The sequence below is a fragment of the Zea mays genome, chromosome 6 (genome assembly GCF_902167145.1).
Source record: "Zea mays cultivar B73 chromosome 6, Zm-B73-REFERENCE-NAM-5.0, whole genome shotgun sequence".
Lineage (NCBI taxonomy): Eukaryota > Viridiplantae > Streptophyta > Magnoliopsida > Poales > Poaceae > Zea > Zea mays.
Genome location: NC_050101.1, coordinates 115,003,016 through 115,030,630, shown reverse-complemented (window position 1 = coordinate 115,030,630; position 27,615 = coordinate 115,003,016). Strand labels below are relative to the sequence as shown.

At 51.9% G+C, this 27,615-nt stretch overlaps 1 protein-coding gene across 1 annotated transcript; it reads left to right on the top strand.

Moving 5' to 3' along the window:
• The first annotated feature begins 1,573 nt into the window (after positions 1-1,573).
• Positions 1,574-27,566, top strand: LOC103631302 (ras-related protein Rab5A). Its single transcript, XM_008652240.1, has 5 exons — positions 1,574-1,780; positions 2,370-2,418; positions 2,707-2,780; positions 27,050-27,143; positions 27,227-27,566. The coding sequence occupies exons 1-5, from the start codon at positions 1,574-1,576 to the stop codon at positions 27,331-27,333; spliced, it is 531 nt and encodes a 176-aa protein (XP_008650462.1). The 3' UTR covers positions 27,334-27,566.
• The last annotated feature ends 49 nt before the right edge of the window (positions 27,567-27,615 follow it).

The window sequence follows — 27,615 nt, the reverse complement described above, 5'->3', positions numbered from 1 at the left end:
AGGGTGAATGAAATAAATAAAAAAGACAAGCTGTTTTGTTGTAGTATGAGTGTGATCCTTGGCTCCTAATGTTGGTAATTGAGTTGATGTTACCTTTGAGCACTGATCTCAATTGTTATTCCATAAGCGAATTGAATGCATTGATGTCACTTATCTTCCCTGATTGACTGTGGCTGACTTCCTTTACGATTCAAATTTCAGAGCCTAGATGTACCTAGAATTGATTGGACTGTCCGATGCTCGCTTAGATCACAATGGGAGTGGCTTCATTTTGTCAAATGCTTGGCTTTGATTGCTTGCTGATGTGTGCTTGGTAGAGAGCAAGTCGACTATGTAACTAAGCTCACAAGATATTTTTCTTTTTTTGGTTGTTGCGTGGTCTTCTTTCTGTTTCTCTCTTCGTGGTAACTGTTAAGAGACGTGCAGATATTTTGGTGTACGTCGCCGAGGGAGAGGAACCCAAGGCCTGCACACGTCGAAAACCACCGAGCGCCTCGACCAGCTCGACGACGTCCTGCACATATTCTGCGTCAAGTTTGTCGGCAGGGACCACCGCCTCCAGGTCCGTGCTGCTGCCGCCCATTTCCTGCGTTCCTGCACTTTTGGTCCTTCTTGGAAGCTGGGATTGGGAGGCAAATCATTAGCTATGGCCACTAGAACAGTCCCGAAGGCTGGGCAGGCCCTATTGAACAAACAATCGTGTGTATGCTTTCTTCTCATCTGGGGTGGACATGTAACAGAGAAGACCTAATCTGTATTATATGTCAATGTTCAGTAGTATGTGTAAATTGTGATGTTGTACTTTGATAAGTTCAAGTGATTATTTAGGGCCTTCTTGTTGTATCTGAACACTCCCAAAAGTATGGCATTTGGCAGCCATCATTCATTATTTCTTTTTTATGTTTCTTTTGGCGTCAAGCAACTTTCAGTAACACTTAAGCCTCTCTCTCTCTCTCTCTCTCTTAATTTGTAATATTTTAATGGCATGGATTTGAATCGCTTCACTGAATTTCTTATTATAGCAATAAATCCTACCTGTGATACCTGTTTGATGAGCCTTTTGAAACTGCACAATTGAGAGTTGAAGATGCCAAAGAGCGATAAGATGAATCATGAATAGAATAGGATACTGCCAAGGTATATGAGACCATTGTTGATTTTAGCTTATGGTATAGGCTTTCTTTCAATAAAAGATAGCACCAAGCACTTAGTTGTTGTCAAAGGTTTGCAAACCTGTTACCTATCTGGTTAATTTTGGATGAATTTAAATTCTACTTCAGAAATGGCAGCTTCACATGACTTTTCTTCACTGGAAAAAGATGTTGGAGGAAATATCATTTTAAAATAAAAACCTCAATAGTATTGATGCTATGAGAATGGACTACTCAAATTAAAAATGTTAACACTTTCACATCTCACAGACTGTAGTTCAAAGATTGAGGTTTCTTCCTTTGTTTTCTTTTGTACGAACTTGATTGGCTGCTTCCGCTGTAAGCAAAAGTAACTGTTCCAGTTATGAAAAAATTGCCCCTGTGCATATTCTCATGTTTTTCTTTTGATTTATTTCAGGATAATGGTTGAGATCGAGGAAGTCCCTCGTGAGAAAGTGAATTTCTCAGAAGAGCTTTTGAGCAGCACATTATTTGCTCGCCAATTAGCGGATCAGATGACTTTAGCAAAGGCGTATGTCATCCTTGCAAAAGAGCATGGTAATCTTCAGCTTGCATGGGAGCTTAGTTCGCAGATAAGGAATTGTCAAAGATTGCTCTCTGAAGGGGCAGTTAGTGGGAGAGCAATCACTAAAGATGAAGCCCATCCTATAATAAGTCGGCTAGCATTATTAATATACAAGGCTCAGGACTCTCACTATGATATCAGCTCAACAATAGTGACATTGAAGAACCATGCCCTGGCACTAGAGGAGCGTGCAAAGGCAGCAATTGTTCAGAGAGCTGAGTTTGGCCAGTTAGCAGCAGAATCCTTCCCGAAGAATCTACACTGTCTAACTGTGAAATTGATAGAGGAGTGGCTTCGGAACCCGAAGCATAGGAGTCGCTCAGAGGAGAACCGGAATTCCACACGATTGGTGGATAATAATCTGTATCGTTTCTGTGTGCTGGCCACTTCAGTTGTTGTCAATTCTACAGTCTCCAATGCAAATCACCCTCAACAGCTTGTCTACTTTTTTTTCTTAGGTAACCTTGACTTGTCTTATGTATCAAGCAACCTTAAATTTATTCTGATTTTCTCCATGAACAAATTTAATCTAATCTTCTTTTCTCCTTTTAATCTTAAGGCATACTAAATTACTAATATTGTGGTGTGCACATATGAATAGCAGTACTCATTATTAATTTTATGCATTATAGGCCTCTTTTACACGTGCGAAGAAATGGGTTCAAGAACTTCAAGCACAAGGTAACATAGTTCTACTTTGCACTTTTTACCTCAGTGCTCTACATATTAGAACATGCACTTGTATGGTGGAAGTTTGCTTCAAAAGTAAAGATATTGATATTTTGGATCTTAGACCCCTGAATACATGCACTTTTTACCTTAGTCCTATCGAAGAGCTGTGTAAGAAGTTGATTCAGCGAGTACGATGTGATTTTTTTTGGAAGGGGTTATCTGTGGATGTATTATGTCATTGAGTGTGCTGCTGATCTACAAGTTTTTGTTTTAATTTTCCTTTCCTTTTTAATGTAGGAAACTCGAATACAATAGTGGCTCTTGCTGGGAACAAGGCTGATTTGTTAGATACGAGGCAGGTGTCAGCAGATGTATGTTAATGTGCTTCTCAAGTTCTATTTTTAACACATTCATGAGCTACCACATTTGTTTATGTAGCTGCTGCCATCTTCATTCTTTAGTGATTTCTCATCCTAGAAGCTTTTGCATTCAATCGCTGCATCTTTATCGGCCAACAATATGTTTCAGAGTGGTAGGGAACACAGAATGTCTTTTTAGTGATTACTTCCAGTTTGATGTCTCGTGTAAGCTAGGACCTGGTGTAGGATCTAGGACACCGGCTAGAGGGGGGGTGAATAGACGGTTTTGACTAAAAACAACAATACTAAGTAAATTTAATCAATACGACAAGAGGAATAAATTTACTAGTGTCAATAAGTAAACAATGTATGAAAGACAACTACGGAGATTGAATACTTGAAGAACAATAAGCAAAACACTAATCAATTGCAAGGCAATAAGTAATGCTAGAAGGAATAGACACCGAAATTTATCCCGTGGTATCGGTGATTTGCCGATCACCCCTAATCCACGTTGAGGTGGACTTCAAGCTCTCACTTGCTCCTCTATCAAGACACGACTTGATCTTTGAGCCAAGTGGACAAGAAATCACTCAATACCTCGATTCCACTAATGTCACCTTTGCCGCTCCGGCGAGGTAGGCGCGAACCCCTCACAATCAACACCACGGCTTCTCCACAATCTTCTTGGAGAGCTCGACGGAGACAATCACCCGAGCCGTCTAGGAGGCGGCAACCTCCAAGAGTAACAAGCCAATGACGCTTGCTCGGTGTACCACCTAGTGCCTCAAGAATCACCAAATGATGCAAATGCACTAGGAACCCTCAATCTCTCACTAGAATGCAATCTCAAGCAAAGAGTGTGAGAGAGTGAGTTGGAGGATCACAAATGAGCTCAATGTGTGCAAGGAATGGCCAAGAGAGCTCTCTCACACGAGCTACCCTTCTATTTATAGCCCTCCATCTAAAACCAACCGTTATGTGCAAAGGGGGGCAATTCTGCGCACACGCGGACCGTCCGCGCCCTAGGGCCGGACGGTCCGCCGTACAACATAACGGCTATAATGACCGTTGAAACATGTCAGAGCTGTCTCAAAAGGTGGGTCCGGACAGTCCGCCCTTCAAGGCCGGACCGTCCGCGACCTGGCAAATTCAAACACCCGAGCCTCGGATCAAACGGAGTTAACACACGCGGACCGTCCGGCTATAAATCCCGGACCGTCCGCGACCTGAGACAGTACTGTCCGGACTGGTCCCCCGGACCGTCCGTAGTACAAATCTATAAAAACACACAGTCCCTGTCCAAAAACGAGTTAGACACATGCGGACCGTCTGCCCCTCACAGGCGGACCGTCCGCCTATAATTCAGGGACTGACCCGAAGCCACCTTCCTTTGGTCAGGACTACGGACGGTCCGGCCCTAAGGCCTGGACGGTCCGCAGTACAATAGAACACAGTGTCAACACAAATGGTAAGACTTTGGACCCTCTGGAGGGTCGCGGACGGTCCGCCCTCAAGGGCCGGACAGTCCGCGCGACCAAGACTTCTCAAATCTCAAACATGCTTTTGAATGAACTTTTAACTCACGAAATGAGAAGCGCTGTTAGTCCTCATGCAAATGCAACTACTTGATGCTCTATGAGGCACTAAGTTTTACACAGATCTAAGTCATTGACCCCTCTTAATAGTACGGCTATCTAGCCTACTAATCCGGTCAGGTATCTTCTCTAAACTCCTCAAGACCGGCAAAAGTAAAACCTATATTATACCTTTGCCTTCATCTGATCCACAACCAATGCGTATGACTCTTCAACATTTCCTGTTCTATGTGGTCCAACCCTGCATTCTTGTTTCTCCAAGAATCGTTAGTCCACAAGTAGTTGTCATTAATTACCAAAACATTACCAAAGGGGCCTAGATGATTCACAATCTCCCCCTTTTTGGTAATTGATGACAACACCACATAGTATATTAAAGAGAAGTTTAGTTTCTCCAAATCTCTCTCATACCTAAGGTATAAGATAGATCTTGGAGATGAGTTTCATAGGACTTATCTTGATTTGAAGTTCTGTCCAAGAGATAGATAAATCCCAATAAAAACTCAGTATGCAAGAAAGGCTCCCCCTAAGTGTGTGCAGGATTATTTGAAGTTGAGGATATAACACACATAATATATTGGAGCTTGATGGAGACTTTCCTACAATCATGGTTATCGAGGCATACAAGAGATGATCCGTAGAGTGAGCGCAGCAATTATAATCACATCTCGATTAACCACACACAGAGTAATTTGAACTAAAACATAGTTCATCCCACAGAATATTACAGATAATAGTCCACAGACATACGACATAGAGTTAATCGATCAAACCAAGTTCCAAATGCATAAGACATAAACTAAAGCGGCATGAAAAGGTAAAATGCATATGCATGGTCTTAATGTCCACATAGAACCACCAACTCCATAGAACCACCAACTCCCCCTGAAGGAGACGCCTGACAACTTCTCATCACTTCTCTCCCCCTTTGGCATCAATTGCCACAAAGGAGAGGTCTCACTGATCACTCGGCGGAGGATGCATGTTGTAGTAATGAGTGCTGAAGGTGTCAAACAGGGAGGAGAACTGGCCAAAATCCTACTGGAGCTGCTGCTGCCTCTGACTTATATCATGCATGTTGTCAGTTGTAGAAAGATTGTCAAATTGACTGGAGAGAGCACCCATATTATCTTGAAAACTCTGTTGCATATTATTCAGCCTGGACATGATGGGATCAGTGACATTAGTGTGAATTTGATCACGAAAGTCAGAAAATTCAGAGTTGAGCGCATCCCAGTTACTGTCAAAGCGAGACTGCATGTCATCGAGGCGGTGATCCACATGTGTCATCAAGCCCTCAAATCGAGTATCAATATGAGTCTCAAGCCCCTGCTGCATTTGTTGAAAATAAGGATCAAAGTATCCTGGAGCAGGCTCCCAATAGTGCTGAGGCTGAGGAGGAGGTGGAGGAGGAGGCATCTACTGTCCCTCAACATTAGGAGCTGCTCCACCCTCATAGCCAGGGTCTTCCTCATCATCTGGGAAGGGAGTGAGAGGCCTGGTGAGAAATCTTATCTCATTCTTAAAAGGCCTGAATGGTGTGTGAACAATCTCACATGGGCCCTCAAATCTTGTCTTGGATTTGATGAGAGCCATAATGTATGGAGCATATGCCAGATTTTGATTCTTGTCCATTTTCAAATCATTAAGCTGCCTCATCATGAAAAGAACAATGTTCATGACTTCACCATTCATGATGTGCTGGATTATATTCCAGAACTTATCTCGAATTTTACTCTTATCACCACTCTTGGGAAGAATGGTGACTCTGGCAATCTTGTTGATGACAGCAGGATGATGTCTGAGTCCTGCTGTCTCTCCAAACCTCCTGGGTATACCGAGCCTGGCTGGCTCATAAAACTGCACAAAATCCTCAAAATTATCTTCAGTATAAAGATCCAGCCCAGCAGAAATGGTGTCATAGTTCAGACTGTTTGCAGCGGCAAAGTCAGCAAAGGAAGCAGAATAGCGCTTGAAGCCAGTCATCCAGGTGATAGATTCTGCTTCAATATCAATCTCTGAAGTAGCCAAGAATTGCTTAACAGCCATTTCATTGAAATCTGTGCGTTGGCCCATAAACTGATATAATCCACATGTTTCAAACTTAGGGATGAGACCCTCCATGACTGATTGACTGAGCAAGAAGGACCAATCAATCACTTGATGCTTGTGGAAATTGGTATCCACCAGAGTGCCCCAAAAGACATCAAACTGCAGCTGAGTGTGGAAAAACTGGATATTTGTATCAGATGGCAGATTATACTGGTTCACAGTCCGTCTAGAGCAGTACTCAGCCATAGAAAATCTCCGCTTGGGATAAGTCCATCCTTGGATATCAATGGGATAATCAGGATGAACATGAGGAAAATCTTCAGCATCCATGGATTCAGTGCCCCCAGCTGAGGATTGGGCCTCTGAATCAGTGGTCGGTGTATAGTCATCATCATTGCCACGAGGGCGCTTGGATTTAAAGCGACCTGCAAGTTTCTTGCGGAGACCACCAAAACCACTACAACAAGGTGACAGACGTCCATAGATAAATAATTGATACCAATCACCACTTATAAAAAGAATGGAATGGTAATGCTCTGCCAGGGTCCGGACGGTCCGCGCTAGGGGGCCAGACTGTCCGCGCCAGAGGCCCGGACGGTCCGCGTCCACCAGGCGGACGGTCCGCGACCGACCAGGGGCGACCCCAAGAACCCTAGCCGCCACAAGTGTTCAATTTGATGTTTTTGCAAATAATACCCAGCCAAACAAGTTCAAAAATTTGCATAGCATTCACATTGAAGAGAACTATCAATCCCACCAATTAGATTTTGAAACCCACTGCTCAATTTCAGATCAGAGAGGAAACCCAAATAATCTCAAAATTGAAGAAATTTGATGAAATCCACAAGATTTGAAGATACCGTGATGAAGACATGTTGAGGGAATGTTGCCACAAGTTGTCGGACTGTCCGCGCACAACTTCACTTCACCGTCCGCGCACACTCGACACAGGAGAGTATTTGGTGAGAAGAGAGCTAGAGAGAACAAGCGAATGAGCACTACTGGCAAGACTGCGGCTGTCGGGGACCATAATTAGGGGTACCCTCAAGACGCCTAATTCTCAGCTGGTAACCCCCATCAGCATAAAGCTGCAAAGGCCTGATGGGTACGATTAAGTCAGGGATCAGTCCACACGAGTGACTCGATCACGCTTCACCTGAGCCTAGCCTCGGCCAAGGGCAGCCGACCTCGAGAGACTTCCGTCTCGCCCGAGGCCCCCTTTTTATGGCGGACACATCACCGGCTCGCCCGAGGCCTTGGCTTCGCTCAGAACCAACCTTGACTAAATCGCCACACCGACTGACCAAATTGCAGGGGCATTTAACGCAAAGGTGGCCTGACACCTTCATCCTGACACGCGCCCCCGGCAGAGCCGAAGTGACCGCCGTCACTCCACCGCTCCACTGGCCAGTCTGACAGAAGGACAGCGCCGCCTGCGCCACTCCGACTGCAGTGCCACTCGACAGAGTGAGTCTGACAGGCAGTCAGGCCTTGCCAAAGGCACCACGACGAACTCCGCCCCGCCCGACCCCAGGGCTCGGACTCGGGCTAAGACCCGGAAGACGGCGAACTCCGCTCCGCCCGACCCTAGGGCTCGGACTCGGGCTAAGACCCGGAAGACGGCGAACTCCGCTCCGCCCGACCCCAGGGCTCGGACTCGGGCTAAGACCCGGAAGACGGCGAACTCCGCTCCGCCCGACCCCAGGGCTCGGACTCGGGCTAAGACCCGGAAGACGGCGAACTCCGCTCCGCCCGACCCCAGGGCTCGGACTCGGGCTAAGACCCGGGATACGACGAAACTCCGCTCCGCCCGACCCCAGGGCTCGGACTCGGGCTAAGACTCGGAAGACGACGAAACTCCGCCTCGCCCGACCCCAGGGCTCGGACTCCGCCCTGGCCTCGGCCGAACGACTTCCGCCTCGCCCGACCCTAGGGCTCGGACTCCGCCCTGGCCTCGGCCGAACGACTTCCGCCTCGCCCGACCCCATGGCTCGGGCTCGGCCACGGCAACGGAAGGCAGACTCAACCTCGGCTTCGGAGGAACCCCCACGTCGCCCTGCCTAGGGCACAGACTGCCACGTCAACAGGAAGCGCCATCATCATCCTACCCCGAATCGACTCGGGTCACGGAGAACAAGACCGGCGTCCCATCCGGCCAGCTCCGCCGGAGGGGCAATGATGGCGCTCCACAAGCTCTATGACGACGGCGGCCCCCAGCTCTCTTACGGAAGCAGGACGACGTCAGCAGGGACTCGACCGCTCCAACAGCTGTCCCTCCGCCAGGCTCCGCCGCACCTCCGACAGCCACGACATCACGCCAGCAGGGTGCCCAGATCTCTCCGGCTGCCACATTGGCATGTACCTAGGGCGCTAGCTCTCCCTCCGCTAGACACGTAGCACTCTGCTACACCCCCCCATTGTACACCTGGATCCTCTCCTTACGACTATAAAAGGGAGGACCAGGGCCTTCTTAGAGAAGGTTGGCCGCGCGGGACCGAGGACGGGACAGGCGCTCTCTTGGGGCCGCTCGCTTCCCTCACCCGCGTGGACGCTTGTAACCCCCCTACTGCAAGCGCACCTGACCTGGGCGCGGGACGAACACGAAGGCCGCGGGACTTCCACCTCTCTCACGCTCGACTCCGGCCACCTCGCCTCTCCCCCCTTCGCGCTCGCCCATGCGCTCGACCCATCTGGGCTGGGGCACGCAGCACACTCACTCGTCGGCTTAGGGACCCCCCTGTCTCGAAACGCCGACAGTTGGCGCGCCAGGTAGGGGACTGCTGCGTGCTGACGAACAGCTCCCCGTCAAGCTCCAGATGGGCAGTCTCCAGCAAACTCTCCGACCCGGGACGGTGCTTCGTTTCGGGACTCTTGAGTTCATGTCCTTCGACGGCAGCTACGACATGATACTTCTTCCACCGCCGCACGACTACGACAATGGCGGCCGACAACCCGCCCGCCGGCGGCGGAATCGACGACGTCTTCCCCGCGTGGTGGAAGGGCAACCTTCGGGCTCGCTCCGTTCTCTCCCCCGCCAACGGAGGAGGAGGCGGGGCCGTCAAGGCCAGGCGGGAGGCCGCGCTTCGTCGGCCGTCGAGCGAATCGACGCCCCCGACGCCCCGATGGAAGGCACGCCGGACGTCGACCTCGCGTTCAAGACGGAGGCAAGCGCCGTTCCCCCGCGGCACGCTGACCCCGAGCAAGAAGACGACGCCGGCGCGCTCGCGGAAAGCCTGCAGGACGTCGCCCTCGAACCAGAGTTGACGGCGCAACCAGTCCCCGATGTGACTACGTCGCTCCTCGTCGACAAAAAGGTACCGACTAACTCCCATCTTGCGTCATTTCGACTCGGCCTCAACCCGCCAAACGACCTCGTTTTGGTGGGCACTCTCATTGAGGCGAGTGCAACCCCACTGAGGTTCCGTATGCGGTCGCCTTGGGACCGACTGACGGACGTCTCGACCTACGGGCCCTCTGGGTCCGAGGAAGATGACGATCCCAGCATCGCTTGGGATTTCTCCGGACTTGGCAACCCCAGTGTCGTGCGGGACTTCATGACCGCATGTGACTACTGCCTATCCGACTGTTCCGATGGAAGCCGCAGCCTTGGCGACGAGAGCTGCGGCCCAAGCCGCGAATGTTTCCACATCGAGCTAGGGAATCCCTCCGAAGGCAACCATCTTGGCATGCCGGAGGACGGTGATCTCCCTAGGCCGGTGCCTCGCGCCGACATCCCACGGGAGCTAGCTGTGGTCCCCGCTCCGGCGGGGGGTTACGACCCACAACTCGAGCAAGTCCGCGAGGCGCAGGCCAGGCTCAACGAGGGAACAGGAGCGCTTGAGCCGATCCGTCGGGACGTCGGACAGGCGTGGGCGGGCCAACCCCTGGCCGGAGAAATACGTCACTTGCCCCAAGGTCTCCAGCACCGCGTCGCCAACGATGTCAGGATCAGGCCGCCGCCCGCATCCAGCGGGGTTGGTCAGAACCTGGCAACCGCAGCAATGCTCATCCGCGCGATGCCGGAGCCGTCAACCACCGAGGGTCGGCGAATCCAGGGAGAACTCAAGAATCTCCTGGAAGGCGCTGCGGCCCGGCGGGCCGAGAGCACTGCCTCCCGAAGGCAAGGTTATCCCTCGGAACCTCATGCCGCGACTTCCCGATTCATGCGGGAAGCCTCGGTCTACACCGGGCGCACGCGCAACACCGCACCTGCGGCCCCGGGCCACCTCGGCAACGAGCACCATCGACGCGACCGTCGGGCTCACCTCGACGAAAGGGTGCGCCGAGGCTACCACCCCAGGCGTGGGGGGCGCTACGACAGCGGGGAGGATCGGAGTCCCTCGCCCGAACCACCCAGTCCGCAGGCCTTCAGTCGGGCCATCCGACGGGCGCCATTCCCGACCCGGTTCCGACCCCCGACTACTATCACAAAGTACTCGGGGGAAACGAGACCGGAACTGTGGCTCGCGGACTACCGCCTTGCCTGCCAACTGGGTGGAACGGACGACGACAACCTCATCATCCGTAACCTCCCCCTGTTCCTCTCCGACACTGCTCGCGCCTGGTTGGAGCACCTGCCTCCGGGGCAGATCTCCAACTGGGACGACTTGGTCCAAGCCTTCGCTGGCAATTTCCAGGGCACATACGTGCGCCCCGGGAATTCCTGGGACCTTCGAAGCTGCCGGCAACAGCCGGGGGAGTCGCTCCGGGACTACATCCGGCGATTTTCGAAGCAGCGCACCGAGCTGCCCAACATCACCGACTCGGATGTCATCGGCGCGTTCCTCACCGGCACCACTTGCCGCGACCTGGTGAGCAAGCTGGGTCGCAAGACCCCCACCAGGGCGAGCGAGCTGATGGACATTGCCACCAAGTTCGCCTCTGGCCAGGAGGCGGTCGAGGCTATCTTCCGAAAGGACAAGCAGCCCCAGGGCCGCCCATCGGAAGAAGCTCCCGAGGCGTCTGCTCCGCACGGCGCCAAGAAGAAAGGCAAGAAGAAGTCGCAATCGAAACACGACGCCGCTGACGCGGACCTTGTCGCCGCCGCCGAGTATAAGAACCCTCGGAAGCCCCCCGGAGGTGCAAACCTCTTCGACAAGATGCTCAAGGAGCCGTGCCCCTACCATCAGGGGCCCGTCAAGCACACCCTCGAGGAGTGCGTTATGCTTCGGCGTCACTTCCACAGGGCCGGGCCACCCGCCGAGGGTGGCAGGACCCGCGACGACGACAAGAAGGAAGATCACCTGGCAGGAGAATTCCCCGAGGTCCGCGACTGCTTCATGATCTATGGAGGGCATGCGGCGAATACCTCGGCTCGGCACCGCAAGCAAGAGCGCCGGGAGGTCTGCTCGGTGAAGGTGGCGGCGCCAGTCTACCTAGACTGGTCCGACAAGCCCATCACTTTCGACCAGGCCGACCACCCCGATCATGTGCCGAGCCCGGGGAAATACCCGCTCGTCGTCGACCCCGTTGTCGGCGATGTCAGGCTCACCAAGGTCCTGATGGATGGGGGCAGCTGCCTCAACATCATCTACGCCGAGACCCTCCAGCTCCTGCGCGTCGATCTGTCCTCCGTCCGAGCAGGCGCTGCGCCCTTCCACGGGATCATCCCTGGGAAGCGCGTCCAGCCCCTCGGGCGACTCGACCTCCCCGTCTACTTCGGGACACCCTCCAACTTCCGAAGGGAGACCCTGACGTTCGAGGTGGTCGGGTTCCGAGGAACCTACCACGCCGTGCTAGGGAGGCCATGCTACGCGAAGTTCATGGCCGTCCCCAACTACACCTACCTGAAGCTCAAGATGCCGGGCCCCAACGGGGTCATCACCGTCGGCCCCACGTACAAACACGCGTTCGAATGCGACGTGGAGTGCGTGGAGTACGCCGAGGCCCTCGCCGAGTCCGAGGCCCTCATCGCCGACCTGGAGAACCTCTCCAAGGAGGTGCCAGACGTGAAGCACCATGCCGGCAACTTCGAGCCAGCGGAGACGGTCAAGGCCGTCCCTCTCGACCCCAGTGGCGACACCACCAAGCAGGTCCGGATTGGTTCCGGGCTCGACCCCAAATAGGAAGCAGTGCTCGTCGACTTTCTCCGCGCAAACGCCGACGTCTTTGCGCGGAGTCCCTCGGACATGCCCGGCATACCGAGGGATGTCGCCAAACACTCGCTGGATATTCGGGCCGGGGCCCGATCCGTCAGGCAGCCTCTGCGCCTCGATCATCAAGGAAGGGTCGGCCTCGCCTTGGCGGAGCCCGACCCTCCCTCGGGGGCTAAAAAGGGGGAACCCCTCTGCGTCAAGATCTTTTTAAATCAAAAAAGGGGCCTCTTGCGTTCTCCCAGCTACGTTCTCCCGGCTATGTCAGAAGCCGGGTCTCGAGGAGCGAACGCGGGTACATGAAAATGGCAAGGCCGATTGAGCCGAGGAACCCCCGTACCTCCGGGTTAGGGATACCTCACTCATCACCTGCCACGAAAAATGGCCCAACTCGAGAAGCCACCCTATTATTGACGAGCCAGGACGAACATGCAGATGGAAAGAAAGGAGAGTACGACTCCATGCAAGAAAGACAAAAGTGTTCAGGCCTCAGCAGCCGTGGTGATACGCACGTTCAACAAGAAACTGTTCAAACGAGAATCAGGCGCCGCCTTGGGAAGGAGCCGCGCCTTCAGCTCCACCCCCGCCATCGGTGGGGTCCATCTCGGCCTCCGGTGACGTCGCAGGAGGAAGGACCTCCGCCTCAAAGGTGGTCGCCAGCACCGCGCTCAGACCCGCGGCGACCGCGTCAAGCCGCTGCACCTCCGCCAGAGCAGCATCGTCCTCGTCAGGGAGACAGTACCCCTCACTAACCCGCTCCAGGTCCACAACGTAGTGAGAAGCGAGCACGGCGAAGGCCCGCCTGACGCCGTGGTGTAGCGCTTCGCGGACTCTGCCGCGGGCGTGGCCACCTAAGGCTCGAAGGCGGCTCTGAGGGGAGCTTCCTGAAGGGACATCGCCGGAGCCGAGGACACGATAAAAGTCCGAGACGGCCTCGGACATGGCCGCGAGGTCCGCCTCCCTCTGCTCGGCGGCTCCGACAAGCGCCTCAGCAAGCGCCTTGGCGGACTCGTCGAGGGCGGACTCAAGCTCTGCAAGTAGCCAGGAGAAATACCTCAAGCACAAGCAAGGGAAACGGACAAGAAAAAGAACTAGGGAGGACCAAGACGTACTTCCGGCTCGGGCACGGTGCTCCGAGGCCGCGACCTGGGTCGCGGCTAGGTCAGCCGCGAGGGTCTCGTCTCGGCTTTCGGCCTCGGCAGCCCGGCCCTGAAGTCGGTTCCGTTCCTCGACGACCTGGACGAGCTCCGATCGCTGCTGTTGCGCCTCCGCACGCGCTGCTGCCGCCTCGGCTCTCAGGTCGGCACAGAGCAGCTGGAGGTCCGCCACCTTGGCATCCTGCTGAGAAAGGCGCGTGGTAGCCCCGGCAAGCGAAGACCTCAGGGATCGCATCGAGCCCCAGACATCAACCTTACGGCGGATGAACGACGACTTGGCGGCGCTCCGGTCCGTCAGATCCTGGGGAAAGGAAACAGGGCGTCACAGCGAGTATCTCACAGAAGGGAAAAAGGTATGCCCGAAACCGCTACCTGGAGGATTTTGGGGACGTCTCTGCAGAAAACCTCCAGCGACGCCCGGAGCGACCCCACCGTTGCCTCTGCGCACTCGCGGAGCTCACCCCAGGACTGGTCCTCCTGCTCATCATCAAGAACGAAGATGGGGTCCGAGGCCTCGCGGGTCCGGAATCGGAGCAACGGGCGCCGGGCCTCGGGGCTCCGCCGCACAGCGATGAGGCTGTCGCCCGGCTGGACGGATTGCGCGACCGCGCCCACCTCTTCTGAGGTCTCGGGCGCCGACGCATCAGCCACCCCGGCGCTGGCGGCAACTGGACACCCTTCGACAGGGACGGCGGCAACCTCGGCGGTGGCAGGCGCCGGCATGACCGACATGACAGGCGAACTCAGAGCCGCGTGGGCGTCAGCCGCCTCCTCAACCGCGATCGCCGCCTCGGCTGAAGAGCCGGCCTCGGGAGCCTGCTCCTCCGAGATTGGCGACGCCCGAGCCCCCGATGTCGGAGTACCCCGCGAAAGGGTCGGCTGAATGGCGCTGGCCGCACAGTTCGGCGCCGTCTTGAGGGCCTTCCGGGGTGCCAGGTCGGTCTGGCCATGACTTCGCTTGCTGGATGAAAAAGAAAGGGGATCACAACCGAGACATACGAATGGGAGGCCAAGACGAAGACGTTCCGAGGTACTCACCCACTCCGGGCCATGATCCACCGCGCCTGGGGAAAGCCTTCTTGGATCCCGGCTCTCGGAACGGCCGCCGAGGTCCGCTTCACCGGCGCTTGGGGCGCCTGGGAGGCAGATTCCCCGGGCACGGCCGCGACGACCTGAGGGTCACCCCCATGCGCCACCGACACAAGCGGCGGCCCCTGGGGAACAGACGCCTTGGCCTAGACCTCCGGAACTACTTCAGCTCCTCCGGCTGAGGGGTCAGGTGACCTCTCGGTTCGCCCTCGCGCCTCGGGTCGGGAGCCCGACGCCCCGACTTCGGGGGCTGACGGAGTCGGCTCGCTCGGGGGCTGGCTCGACGGCTCCTGGCCACACCCCGGGCCGAGGCTGAGGCCGAGACGGGCGGCCATGTCGTCATCATTATCATCGTCATCGTCGTCATCGTCGTCGGGCGTCTCCGGCGACGGCTCCCTCGGGAGTCCGTCCCGCTCCTGCTGGCGGCGGCGCTTCTCCAAGGCGTCCCGAGCCCGCCTCCGCTCGCGGGCCCGGGCCTTCTCCGCGTCCTTCTTTTTCTTCTTCTCCTCCGCGGCGACCCGCCGCGCTGCACGGTCCACCGCGTCCTCCGGGACCCGTGGCAGGGAGGGTTTGTGACACCCCACATCCTAAAAGGAGGGGAGAAAAGAACTCGATCATAAGGACCCGGAGCGACCAGATATACGAAGAAGGGAGGAGCAAACGCTCACCAAAGTCACGCACCCCTGGTCGGGGCGCATCCGAAGCTAGGAATATGCGTGGGGGTCCGGCTTCCCCATCGCGGCCGACACCCGCCATTGGAGGGCGTTGAAGGGGAGAGGATCAGGGGACATTCGTGAGCCCTCCCAGTCAGTTTCCGGGGTCATCTCCCAGAGCGGCAGCCGCCGCTCCGCCAATGGGAGCACCCTCCGACGGTGGATAGCGGCGATCACTCCCGCAGCGGTAAGTCCCCCCTCCCGCAACTCCTTCAGGGCCTGGAGAAGGGGCTCGAGATTTTTCTGCCTCTCGTGCGGGGTCCCATGGCGCCAGGCGTCGGTGGCAGCCGTAACTACTCGCTGGGAAAACGGTGGGAGCAACTCACCGTCATTCCGGAGGTAGAACCACCGGCGCTGCCACCCCTTGTTCGAAGACGCAAGAATGGCAGGAATGTACTGCAACGCCCGCGACTGCCTCAACAAGAGAATGCAGCCGCCGGCCCGCACCGCTGCACGGATCCTCCTCTCCCCCGTCGACAAGGCGAAAGGCTCGGCGAGAAAGAAGTAAGTCCACAAATCCCAATGAGGAGCGATCCCCAAGTACCCTTCGCATAACGCTACGAAAATAGCGGCCTGCGAGATGGAGTTGGGGGAGAGGTTGTGTAACTCCACCCCGTAGTGGAATAGGATGGCCCGCATAAAGCGGCCCGCCGGCACACCAAATCCCCGCTCATGGAAGGAGACGAAGCTCACGACATACCCCGGCGGTGGGGACGGAGCAGCTCCGCCCACGGGAGGAATCCACTCTGGCCGCTGCTTGTCGGTGAGGGGGCGGAGCAAACCTTCGCCGACCAGCTCCTCCAGATCACTCGCCGTCACCGTGGAGAAGGGCCACGGATCGCGCGGGGGGATTATAGTCACTCGATCCGCCATCACCAAGATGGAGAAGATGGCGGCGCGGGGGGCAGGAAGGGCGGTTTCTCTCTCTTCCGACAAAAGTTTCCCGGGTTGCGAAAACCTAAAGGGAAAAGAAGGGAGCAGAGCGAAGAACCGTCACCGGACCCCCTCTCAAGTATATGAAGGCCAGGGCGAAACCGTTTCCAGCACGCCGCCTGGACCGGACGCAAGATTCGAAAAGCGCGAAGCGGCACAGCCGTTCCTCGAAACGGCTCGCACACGCGTAACGGCCGCCCCGCCAACCACTCGCCCCGTCACATTAACTCCACGGCGGGACAGGCAGCACCTCTGACGGGAGGAGCGCGCGACGCTTCACCTTCGCCGTAATAACCGCGTCAGAAAAGGTACGCCACGTCGCCCGATTTCGTATCCTTTTCCATTTTCCTCTTTCTCTATCTCTTGCAACAGGGACCGGGGAAGGGGGATACCCCGAAAGGGATCCTTCTCCGCGAAGGAACCGGGCTCCGAGCCCCCCACTACTGATCAGGGGTTCGAAGGCTGGCCCTCCGAAGGGTTCAACAGCCGCCTCAGATCGCGTGGGCCCGACACCCACTACTGGTCAGGGGTTCGAAGGCCAGCCCCCCGAAGGGTTCCATGGCCGCCTCAGGCTACTCGGGCTCCACGCCCATTACTGATCAGGGGTTTGAAGGCTGGCCCCCGAAGGGTTCACAGTCGCCTCAGACACCGAGCAAGGGATGACCAGGGGTACGTTCGATACATAACCGAGGCTCGGGCTGCGCTCCCGAGGTACCCTAGGACATTTCCGAGACCAGCGGGAACAATCTTGTAACGGAATCCCATCGGAGGGAGGCATCGAGCCCTCGGACCCCGTCGCCAGGGGACCGGGTCCGGCAAATCACCCGCAGGTACTTTTGGGCGTGCCTCTGGGCCCCTAGCCGACCCCCAACGAACGGGGCACGGACGTCCACTCAGATTACCCGCTTGCAACTCACCGGAGACACCATGTTCGGTGCCCATCGAGGGTAACATGGCGCACTCCCCCCTCCTCCTTGCGGAAAGGCGACGTAGGGGCGTATGTAAAAAGTCGAGTCTGTCCCTGATCGCCCTCTCGCCCTGTGCAGAGGCTCGGGGGCTGCTCTCGCAAAAACCGGCTCCGGCCAAATCGTTGACAGCGTCAACATACCAGCCCGAGAGCTTGGACCCCGACCGTGCACCCGGGCTACGGCCAGTTCGCATGAGGGAACGACCAGACCAGCCGAAGCATTGCGCGAGGTATTAAGACCTCGAAGGAGTGTAACCACTCCTCCGAGGCCTCGGGGGCTACACCCGGCGGGTGCGCTCGTGCGCACCCACCGGAACGAAATGCAACCGAGAAAGGCTGGTCCCCTTGCAAAAAAGTGCGACGAAAGCCTCCAAGCGAGTGCTAACACTCCCTTCGAGGCTCGGGGGCTACTGTCGGGGACCATAATTAGGGGTACCCTCAAGACGCCTAATTCTCAGCTGGTAACCCCCATCAGCATAAAGCTGCAAAGGCCTGATGGGTACGATTAAGTCAGGGATCAGTCCACACGAGTGACTCGATCACGCTTCACCTGAGCCTAGCCTCGGCCAAGGGCAGCCGACCTCGAGAGACTTCCGTCTCGCCCGAGGCCCCCTTTTTATGGCGGACACATCACCGGCTCGCCCGAGGCCTTGGCTTCGCTCAGAAGCAACCTTGACTAAATCGCCACACCGACTGACCAAATTGCAGGGGCATTTAACGCAAAGGTGGCCTGACACCTTCATCCTGACACGCGCCCCCGGCAGAGCCGAAGTGACCGTCGTCACTTCACCGCTCCACTGGCCAGTCTGACAGAAGGACAGCGCCGCCTGCGCCACTCCGACTGCAGTGCCACTCGACAGAGTGAGTCTGACAGGCAGTCAGGCCTTGCCAAAGGCACCACGACGAACTCCGCCCCGCCCGACCCCAGGGCTCGGACTCGGGCTAAGACCCGGAAGACGGCGAACTCCGCTCCGCCCGACCCCAGGGCTCAGACTCGGGCTAAGACCCGGAAGACGGCGAACTCCGCTCCGCCCGACCCCAGGGCTCGGACTCGGGCTAAGACCCGGAAGACGGCAAACTCCGCTCCGCCCGACCCCAGGGCTCGGACTCGGGCTAAGACCCGGAAGACGGCGAACTCTGCTCCGCCCGACCCCAGGGCTCGGACTCGGGCTAAGACCCGGAAGACGGCGAACTCCGCTCCGCCCGACCCCAGGGCTCAGACTCGGCCTAAGACCCGGGAGACGACGAAACTCCGCTCCGCCCGACCCCAGGGCTCGGACTCGGGCTAAGACTCGGAAGACGACGAAACTCCGCCTCGCCCGACCCCAGGGCTCGGACTCCGCCCTGGCCTCGGCCGAACGACTTCCGCCTCGCCCGACCCCAGGGCTCGGACTCCGCCCTGGCCTCGGCCGAACGACTTCCGCCTCGCCCGACCCCATGGCTCGGGCTCGGCCACGGCAACGGAAGGCAGACTCAACCTCGGCTTCGGAGGAACCCCCACGTCGCCCTGCCTAGGGCACAGACCGCCACGTCAACAGGAAGCGCCATCATCATCCTACCCCGAATCGACTCGGGTCACGGAGAACAAGACCGGCGTCCCATCCGGCCAGCTCCGCCGGAGGGGCAATGATGGCGCTCCACAAGCTCTATGACGACGGCGGCCCCCAGCTCTCTTACGGAAGCAGGACGACGTCAGCAGGGACTCGACCGCTCCAACAGCTGTCCCTCCGCCAGGCTCCGCCGCACCTCCGACAGCCACGACATCACGCCAGCAGGGTGCCCAGATCTCTCCGGCTGCCACATTGGCATGTACCTAGGGCGCTAGCTCTCCCTCCGCTAGACACGTAGCACTCTGCTACACCCCCCATTGTACACCTGGATCCTCTCCTTACGACTATAAAAGGGAGGACCAGGGCCTTCTTAGAGAAGGTTGGCCGCGCGGGACCGAGGACGGGACAGGCGCTCTCTTGGGGCCGCTCGCTTCCCTCACCCGCGTGGACGCTTGTAACCCCCCTACTGCAAGCGCACCTGACCTGGGCGCGGGACGAACACGAAGGCCGCGGGACTTCCACCTCTCTCACGCTCGACTCCGGCCACCTCGCCTCTCCCCCCTTCGCGCTCGCCCACGCGCTCGACCCATCTGGGCTGGGGCACGCAGCACACTCACTCGTCGGCTTAGGGACCCCCCTGTCTCGAAACGCCGACAGCGGCCACTGCCCCTTTTTCTGTCCTGTCGCGGACGGTCCGCGCTGGGACGGCGGACGGTCCGCGCCCTGATGATCTCAGACGGTCTGCGAGGCTGATCGGACTGTCCATTTCCTGATGCTGCGGACGGTCCGCGGTCCATGGGCGGACGGTCCGCAGCCTGATACTCATTTTTCCAATTGCTGTCCACTTTTTGATTTTGAATTCCGAATCCGAATTGATGCTCATATATGGACATTTTGACCAATCCAAGAGTTGATATGCATGCATATACATATGATTTAATTGAGTAATGCATGATTTTTGAATTAGACTATCTAGAGCAATTAGAAATGAAAAAAATGCACGAATAATACCAAATAAATAGCATAATGAGCATATTGAGACCCGAGTTGCAATACGACACATGTGTGATCAACTTCAAGCCACATTTGAGATATCGATCACATTCATTTCACTTCTTAGAGAACAAAATCTTGTTTCATCCAAAGGTTTTGTAAAAATGTCTGCTAATTGATCATCCGTGCCAATGGAATAAATGGAGATATCTCCCTTGCCAACATGATCCCTTAAGAAGTGATGTCGTATATCAATATGCTTGGTTCTTGAGTGTTGGACCGGATTGGTAGCCAATTTTACCGCACTCTCATTATCACACATGAGAGGCACATTCTTGAAAATAATTCCATAGTCCAATAAGGTTTGTTTCATCCATAATAGTTGAGCACAACAATTTCCGGCCGATATATATTCCGCCTCGGCGGTAGATAGAGCAACCGAATTTTGTTTCTTAGAAGACCATGAAACAAGAGATCTACCAAGAAATTGACAACAACCGGAGGTGCTTTTTCTATCAACTTTGCACCCCGCATAGTCCGAATCTGAATATCCAATTAATTCAAATTGAGCACCTTTGGGATACCATAGACCAATATTGGGAGTATACTTCAAATATCTTAGAATTCTTTTAGCGGCCTTCAAGTGAACCTCTCTAGGTGAAGCTTGAAATCGAGCACACATGCATACACTAAACATAACATCGGGCCTAGATGCGGTAATATAAAGCAAACTACCAATTATTGAACGATAAAGTTTTTGATCAACCATAGTACCTCCTTCATCTAAGTCTAGATGACCATTTGTTGCCATTGGAGTCTTGATAGGCTTAGCATTTTCTAAACCAAACTTCTTGAGCATGTCCTTCAAATATTTTGATTGACTTATAAAAATTCCATCTTTCAATTGTTTGATTTGAAGGCCAAGAAAGAAGCTCAATTCTCCTATCATAGACATTTCAAATTCTTTTGACATCATTTTTCCAAACTCCTCACAAAATAATTCATTAGTAGATCCAAAAATAATATCATCAACGTAGATTTGACAAACAAATAAGTCTTTGCCAATTCTTTTAGTGAATAGAGTAGTGTCAACCTTCCCAATTTTGAAGTCTTTGGAAAGCAAGAAATCCCTAAGCCTTTCATACCAAGCGCGTGGAGCTTGCTTAAGCCCATAGAGAGCTTTAGAAAGCTTGAACACATGGTTAGGTCTTTTGGGGTCCTCAAAACCGGGAGGTTGTTCAACATACACTAGTTCACTAATCTTACCATTTAGGAAGGCACTCTTTACATCCATTTGGTAGAGCTTGATATTATGTGCACAAGCATAAGCAAGTAGAATCCGGATTGCTTCTAATCTTGCTACGGGAGCAAATGTCTCCCCAAAATCCAATCCTTCAATTTGAGTATATCCTTGTGCAACTAATCTTGCCTTGTTTCTTACTACCACACCATCTTCATTGTGCTTGTTGCGAAACACCCATTTTGTACCAATAACATTGTGGTTCTTTGGTCTCTCAACAAGCTCCCAAACTTCATTTCGAGCGAAGTTATTTAATTCTTCATGCATTGCATTCACCCAATCAACATCAAGTAGAGCTTCATCTACACGGTTAGGTTCCATACAAGATACAAAAGAGAAATGTTCACAAAACGAAGCTATGCGAGAGCGAGTTTGAACACCCTTACTAATATCACCCACAATTTGATCAACCGGGTGATCCTTCACGATGGAATGATGAATTCTTGATACCGTTTGATAATTGCTTGATGAAGCATTAGGAGGAACCGAAGGTCTTGAAGTACCTTGATCATGAGTATCCATGGTTTCATTAAGTTGTTGGCTTTGGTGATCTTCCTTATTTATAGTTGAGGATGAAGGAATGACAACCATACTATCTTCATCATCATCTTCCTTTGGTTTTATTTCACCAATGGCCATTGTTTTCATTGCATTTATCAATTGAGTTCCCCCAACATCATCGAGATTATCACCCTCATCTTGAGACCCATTTGTTTCATCGAATTCAACATCATATGCTTCCTCAATAATACCATGAGTTTTGTTGAAGACTCTATAAGCCTTACTATTTGATGAATATCCAAGAAGAAAACCCTCATCACATTTCTTCTCAAATTTAGAAAGCCGGCTCCCCTTTCTCAAAATATAACATTTGCAACCGAATACCCTAAAATATGAGATATTTGGCTTCCTACCAATGAGCAATTCATATGGAGTTTTCTTCAAGAGCTTGTGACAATATAGTCTATTTGATGAATGACAAGCGGTATTTATTGCTTTGGCCCAATAAGAATCCGATATATTATATTCCGCTAACATAGACCTTGCCATATCAATAAGAGTTCTATTCTTTCTTTCAACAATACCATTTTGTTCCGGGGTATATTTTGAAGAGAATTCATGTTTGATACCCTTGTTGTCACAATATTGATCAATTCTTGCATTTTTGAATTCCGACCCATTATCACTTCTAACCTTTTTGATGTCGAAATCAAATTGATTTTGAGCCAATATAGCAAATGACTTGAATGTTTCAAACACATTGGATTTGTCTCGTAGAAAATAGACCCAAGTAAATCTTAAATAGTCATCCACAATCACAAGACAATAGGAATTACCACCAATACTTACAAAAGATGTGGGCCCAAATAAATCCATATGAAGTAATTCCAAGGGTCGATGAGTGGACATTTGACTTTTATTTGGATGAGTGTTTGCCACTTGCTTACCGGCTTGACAAGAGCTACACAATTTGTTCTTTTCAAACTTCACATCTTTTAAGCCTCGAACTAAGTCATGCTTGGTTAACCGATTGAGTTGCTTCATCCCAACATGACCAAGTCTTCTATGCCATAACCAACCTAGTGAAGCTTTTGAAAATAGGCAAGTTGTGAGCTTTGCCTCATTAGATGAGAAATCAACAAGATAAATATTTTCATGTCTAAAACCTTTAAACTTAAGATTGCTACCATCAACACTAGAGATAATAACATCTTCAACCGTGAAATTGCAACAAAATCCTAAATCACATAATTGAGCTACGGAAAGTAAATTAAAATTCAAAGACTCAACTAATAGCACATTTGATATAGAATGATCATTTGAGATAGCAATTTTACCCAAACCTTTAACCTTTCCTTTACGATTATCTCCAAATGTGATACTATCATAATTTGAGCAATCTTCCTCACTCATTTGGGTAAACATTTTCATATCCCCGGTCATGTGTTGAGTACATCCACTATCCAACACCCAATGATTCCCTCCCGCCTTGTAGTTTACCTACAAAAGGAAATCAATCTCTTTTAGGTACCCAAACTTGCTTGGGTCCTTGGATGTTAGTGACCAAGGTCTTTGGTACCCAAATAGCTTTCTTTTTGTTTCCAACAATTGAAGTACCAACAAATTTAGCATGAACACCTTTTGCATTGTGAGAAAGAACATAACAATGCTCAAAACAAGTGGAGGATACATTTTTGAACTTGGGACAATTTTTCTTAACATGTCCCTTTTTGTGACACTTGTGACACACTTTGTCACATTCTTTCACAAACAATGTCTTTTGCTTTACAAAAGCATTCTTTCCTTTCTTGGGAACATATCCAAGACCTTCACGGTTAAGAGAGCATCTTTGACTTCCCAATATGAAATCCAATTTAGTCTTACCACCATATGCCTTTTCTAAGTCATGAGTTAGAGTATTTATTCTATCTACTAACACTTCATTCTCAACAATAATTTTTGATTCATCAAGAGCAATGTTATCATTGAGAGAAATTTTGCATTTATCACAAATAAAGTTAGTAGGTAGTGGTTCACTTGTAAGACTATCAAGTAAGTCACAAGTGACTCCAACATCCTTAGTGACCACCTCAACTTCATGCACAATAGATAATTTTTGAGCATCCGCAAGCTTCTCACAATTTTCTTTGAGGTCATTGTGAGAGGTCTTGAGCTCCTCAAAAGACACTTGGAGTTTTTTATACAATTCCTTCAAGGCCTTAAATTTTTCTTTTTCTTTGTGCATGTAGTCATCGGCCTCACCTAACATTCTAACAAGATCATCATATGAATAGCCATCATCATCGACATCATCGATATCATCATCATCATTTATATCATTTAAATCGGTGATGATTTTTACCTTAGCATCTCCCTTTGCCATGAGGCAATGGGGGGATGAGAAGAGTGAGGGAGCTTCCTTGATGGCAATTCCGGCATTAAGCTTGGATGAGGTGTCATCATCATCATCATCCGAGCTATCATCCGAGTCCCATTCAACTAAGTAGGCTTTGCCATCTTTCTTCTTGTTATAGTATTTCTTTTTCTTCTTGTCACTTTCATCTTTGCCCTTCTTCTTCTTGCTTGGACAATTCATGGCAATGTGACCGGGTTCCCCACACTCAAAACATTTTCTATCATTGAAAGCATTTCTTCTAGATGTTTGACCTCTTCTAGGTTGACCTCTTCTCATCTTCATGAATTTATTGAATTTCCTTACAAATAAAGCCATGTCACCATCACTCTCACTTTCATTTTCTTCATCATTGCTATCTTCCTTTTCAATTGCCTTTGAGGCCTTGGCTTTGAGAGCAATAGATTCATTTTTCACCTTCTTTGCCAAACTTAAAGCATCGGCTTGTGACTTCTTAAATATATCTTGAGTGAGAATTTCTCCCAATACTTCGGTTGGAGAGGTTGTAGATAGATCACTCCTTACTAGCATTGTCACAATAGTCTCATATTTCTCCGGAAGTGATCTAAGGAACTTGAGTGTGAAGTCCACATCCGGTACATTAAAACCAAGTCCTTTGAGTTCATTTACTATCTCATTCAACCGATTGAACATATCGGATACACTCTCATCTTCTTTCATAATAAATTGCTCAAACTTCCCTTTGCACACATATAGTTTGGCACTCTTCACAATTGTAGTTCCTTCATGAATTTCCATTAGTTTTACCCAAATCTCATGAGCGGTTGTGAGATTTTTGATACGATTGAACTCATTTATATCAAGAGCATCATAAAAGACATTCATGGCTTGATCATTTGTGAGGATATTCTCGTTATCACTAACGGATGGTTCATCTTCCTTCAATACAACAAATCCATCTCTAACAATTGGCCAAATTTTTCCACCCATTGCTCTAAGATGCATTGACATTCTTATTTTCCAATAATCATAATTGTTTCCATCAAAGTGCGGTGGCTTCCCAATGTGCACATTGTTGTTACTAGCCATTTTGTCCCACTCCGGGATGATTAGATCCACAAACAATGGAGTCCTCGGCTCTGATACCACTTGTAGGATCTAGGACACCGGCTAGAGGGGGGGTGAATAGACGGTTTTGACTAAAAACAACAATACTAAGTAAATTTAATCAATACGACAAGAGGAATAAATTTACTAGTGTCAATAAGTAAACAATGTATGAAAGACAACTACGGAGATTGAATACTTGAAGAACAATAAGCAAAACACTAATCAATTGCAAGGCAATAAGTAATGCTAGAAGGAATAGACACCGAAATTTATCCCGTGGTATCGGTGATTTGCCGATCACCCCTAATCCACGTTGAGGTGGACTTCAAGCTCTCACTTGCTCCTCTATCAAGACACGACTTGATCTTTGAGCCAAGTGGACAAGAAATCACTCAATACCTCGATTCCACTAATGTCACCTTTGCCGCTCCGGCGAGGTAGGCGCGAACCCCTCACAATCAACACCACGGCTTCTCCACAATCTTCTTGGAGAGCTCGACGGAGACAATCACCCGAGCCGTCTAGGAGGCGGCAACCTCCAAGAGTAACAAGCCAATGACGCTTGCTCGGTGTACCACCTAGTGCCTCAAGAATCACCAAATGATGCAAATGCACTAGGAACCCTCAATCTCTCACTGGAATGCAATCTCAAGCAAAGCGTGTGAGAGAGTGAGTTGGAGGATCACAAATGAGCTCAATGTGTGCAAGGAATGGCCAAGAGAGCTCTCTCACACGAGCTACCCTTCTATTTATAGCCCTCCATCTAAAACCAACCGTTATGTGCAAAGGGGGGCAATTCTGCGCACACGCGGACCGTCCGCGCCCTAGGGCTGGACGGTCCGCCGTACAACATAACAGCTATAATGACCGTTGAAACATGTCAGAGCTGTCTCAAAAGGTGGGTCCGGACAGTCCGCCCTTCAAGGCCGGACCGTCCGCGACCTGGCAAATTCAAACACCCGAGCCTCGGATCAAACGGAGTTAACACACGCGGACCGTCCGGCTATAAATCCCGGACCGTCCGCGACCTGAGACAGTACTGTCCGGACTGGTCCCCCGGACCGTCCGTAGTACAAATCTATAAAAACACACAGTCCCTGTCCAAAAATGAGTTAGACACATGCGGACCGTCCGCCCCTCACAGGCGGACCGTCCGCCTATAATTCAGGGACTGACCCGAAGCCACCTTCCTTTGGTCAGGACTGCGGACGGTCCGGCCCTAAGGCCCGGACGGTCCGCAGTACAATAGAACACAGTGTCAACACAAATGGTAAGACTTCGGACCCTCTGGAGGGTTGCGGACGGTCCGCCCTCAAGGGCCGGACAGTCCGCGCGACCAAGACTTCTCAAATCTCAAACATGCTTTTGAATGAACTTTTAACTCACGAAATGAGAAGCGCTGTTAGTCCTCATGCAAATGCAACTACTTGATGCTCTATGAGGCACTAAGTTTTACACAGATCTAAGTCATTGACCCCTCTTAATAGTACGGCTATCTAGCCTACTAATCCGGTCAGGTATCTTCTCTAAACTCCTCAAGACCGGCAAAAGTAAAACCTATATTATACCTTTGCCTTCATCTGATCCACAACCAATGCGTATGACTCTTCAACATTTCCTGTTCTATGTGGTCCAACCCTGCATTCTTATTTCTCCAAGAATCGTTAGTCCACAAGTAGTTGTCATTAATTACCAAAACATTACCAAAGGGGCCTAGATGATTCACACCTGGGAGCATGAAAATGTTGGTGCATGATAGCAGCAATGTTTTTTTGTCTTCCTCTCGTTTGATTGTGATGGTGTCTACTGAACCAAAACAAAATACATTAGGTAACATTATCCTATGCTGCAGGAAGCAAAGGCGTACGCTCAAGAGAATGGTCTCTTCTTCATGGAAACTTCTGCCAAAACAGCTACCAATGTGAACGACGTGTTCTATGAGATTGGTGAGTAACTAGCATTTAAACACACAGACAGTGTGCTGCTGCTCAATCATTTACCCACTGTCACTATTGCATCCTCATTTCAGCGAAGAAACTGCTTCAATGGCAGCAGGTTCAGAACCCACAAGGCGGGATGGTTCTCAACCAGAGACCACCTGAGAGGATGGTGAGCTCTTCTTCCTGCTGTGCGTGAAGCGCAAGATGGGAAGTGTGGATCACATGTTCCATGGCCTGGACTCCAGGAGTATTATGTGCGCGGAGGCGGGGAAGAATGTTGTCGAATCTTGTGAAGTGGTTGCCATCCCAGTTGCTGAAATCCTGTACTTTTCACTGCTTGTTCGTTGCCGTGTTCCTTGTAAATGTGAATAATTGTTACTTTGGATACTCACGTGTTCTTACGGTGCATGATCGTGCTTGTCTTTCTAAGACTTGAGATAACAGAGTGAAACTAGACAGATTTGTTTGATTCACTTAT

What these genes read in the sequence shown, in the direction of transcription:
- LOC103631302 (XM_008652240.1), top strand. Translation starts at nt 1,574, where the DNA reads ATGGTTGAGATCGAGGAAGTCCCTCGTGAGAAAGTGAATTTCTCAGAA. An exon ending in GATTGCTCTCTGAAGGGGCA is followed by an intron (nt 1,781 to 2,369) that starts GTTAGTGGGAGA and finishes TATGCATTATAG; the next exon opens with GCCTCTTTTACACGTGCGAA. An exon ending in CGAGGCAGGTGTCAGCAGAT is followed by an intron (nt 2,781 to 27,049) that starts GTATGTTAATGT and finishes CCTATGCTGCAG; the next exon opens with GAAGCAAAGGCGTACGCTCA.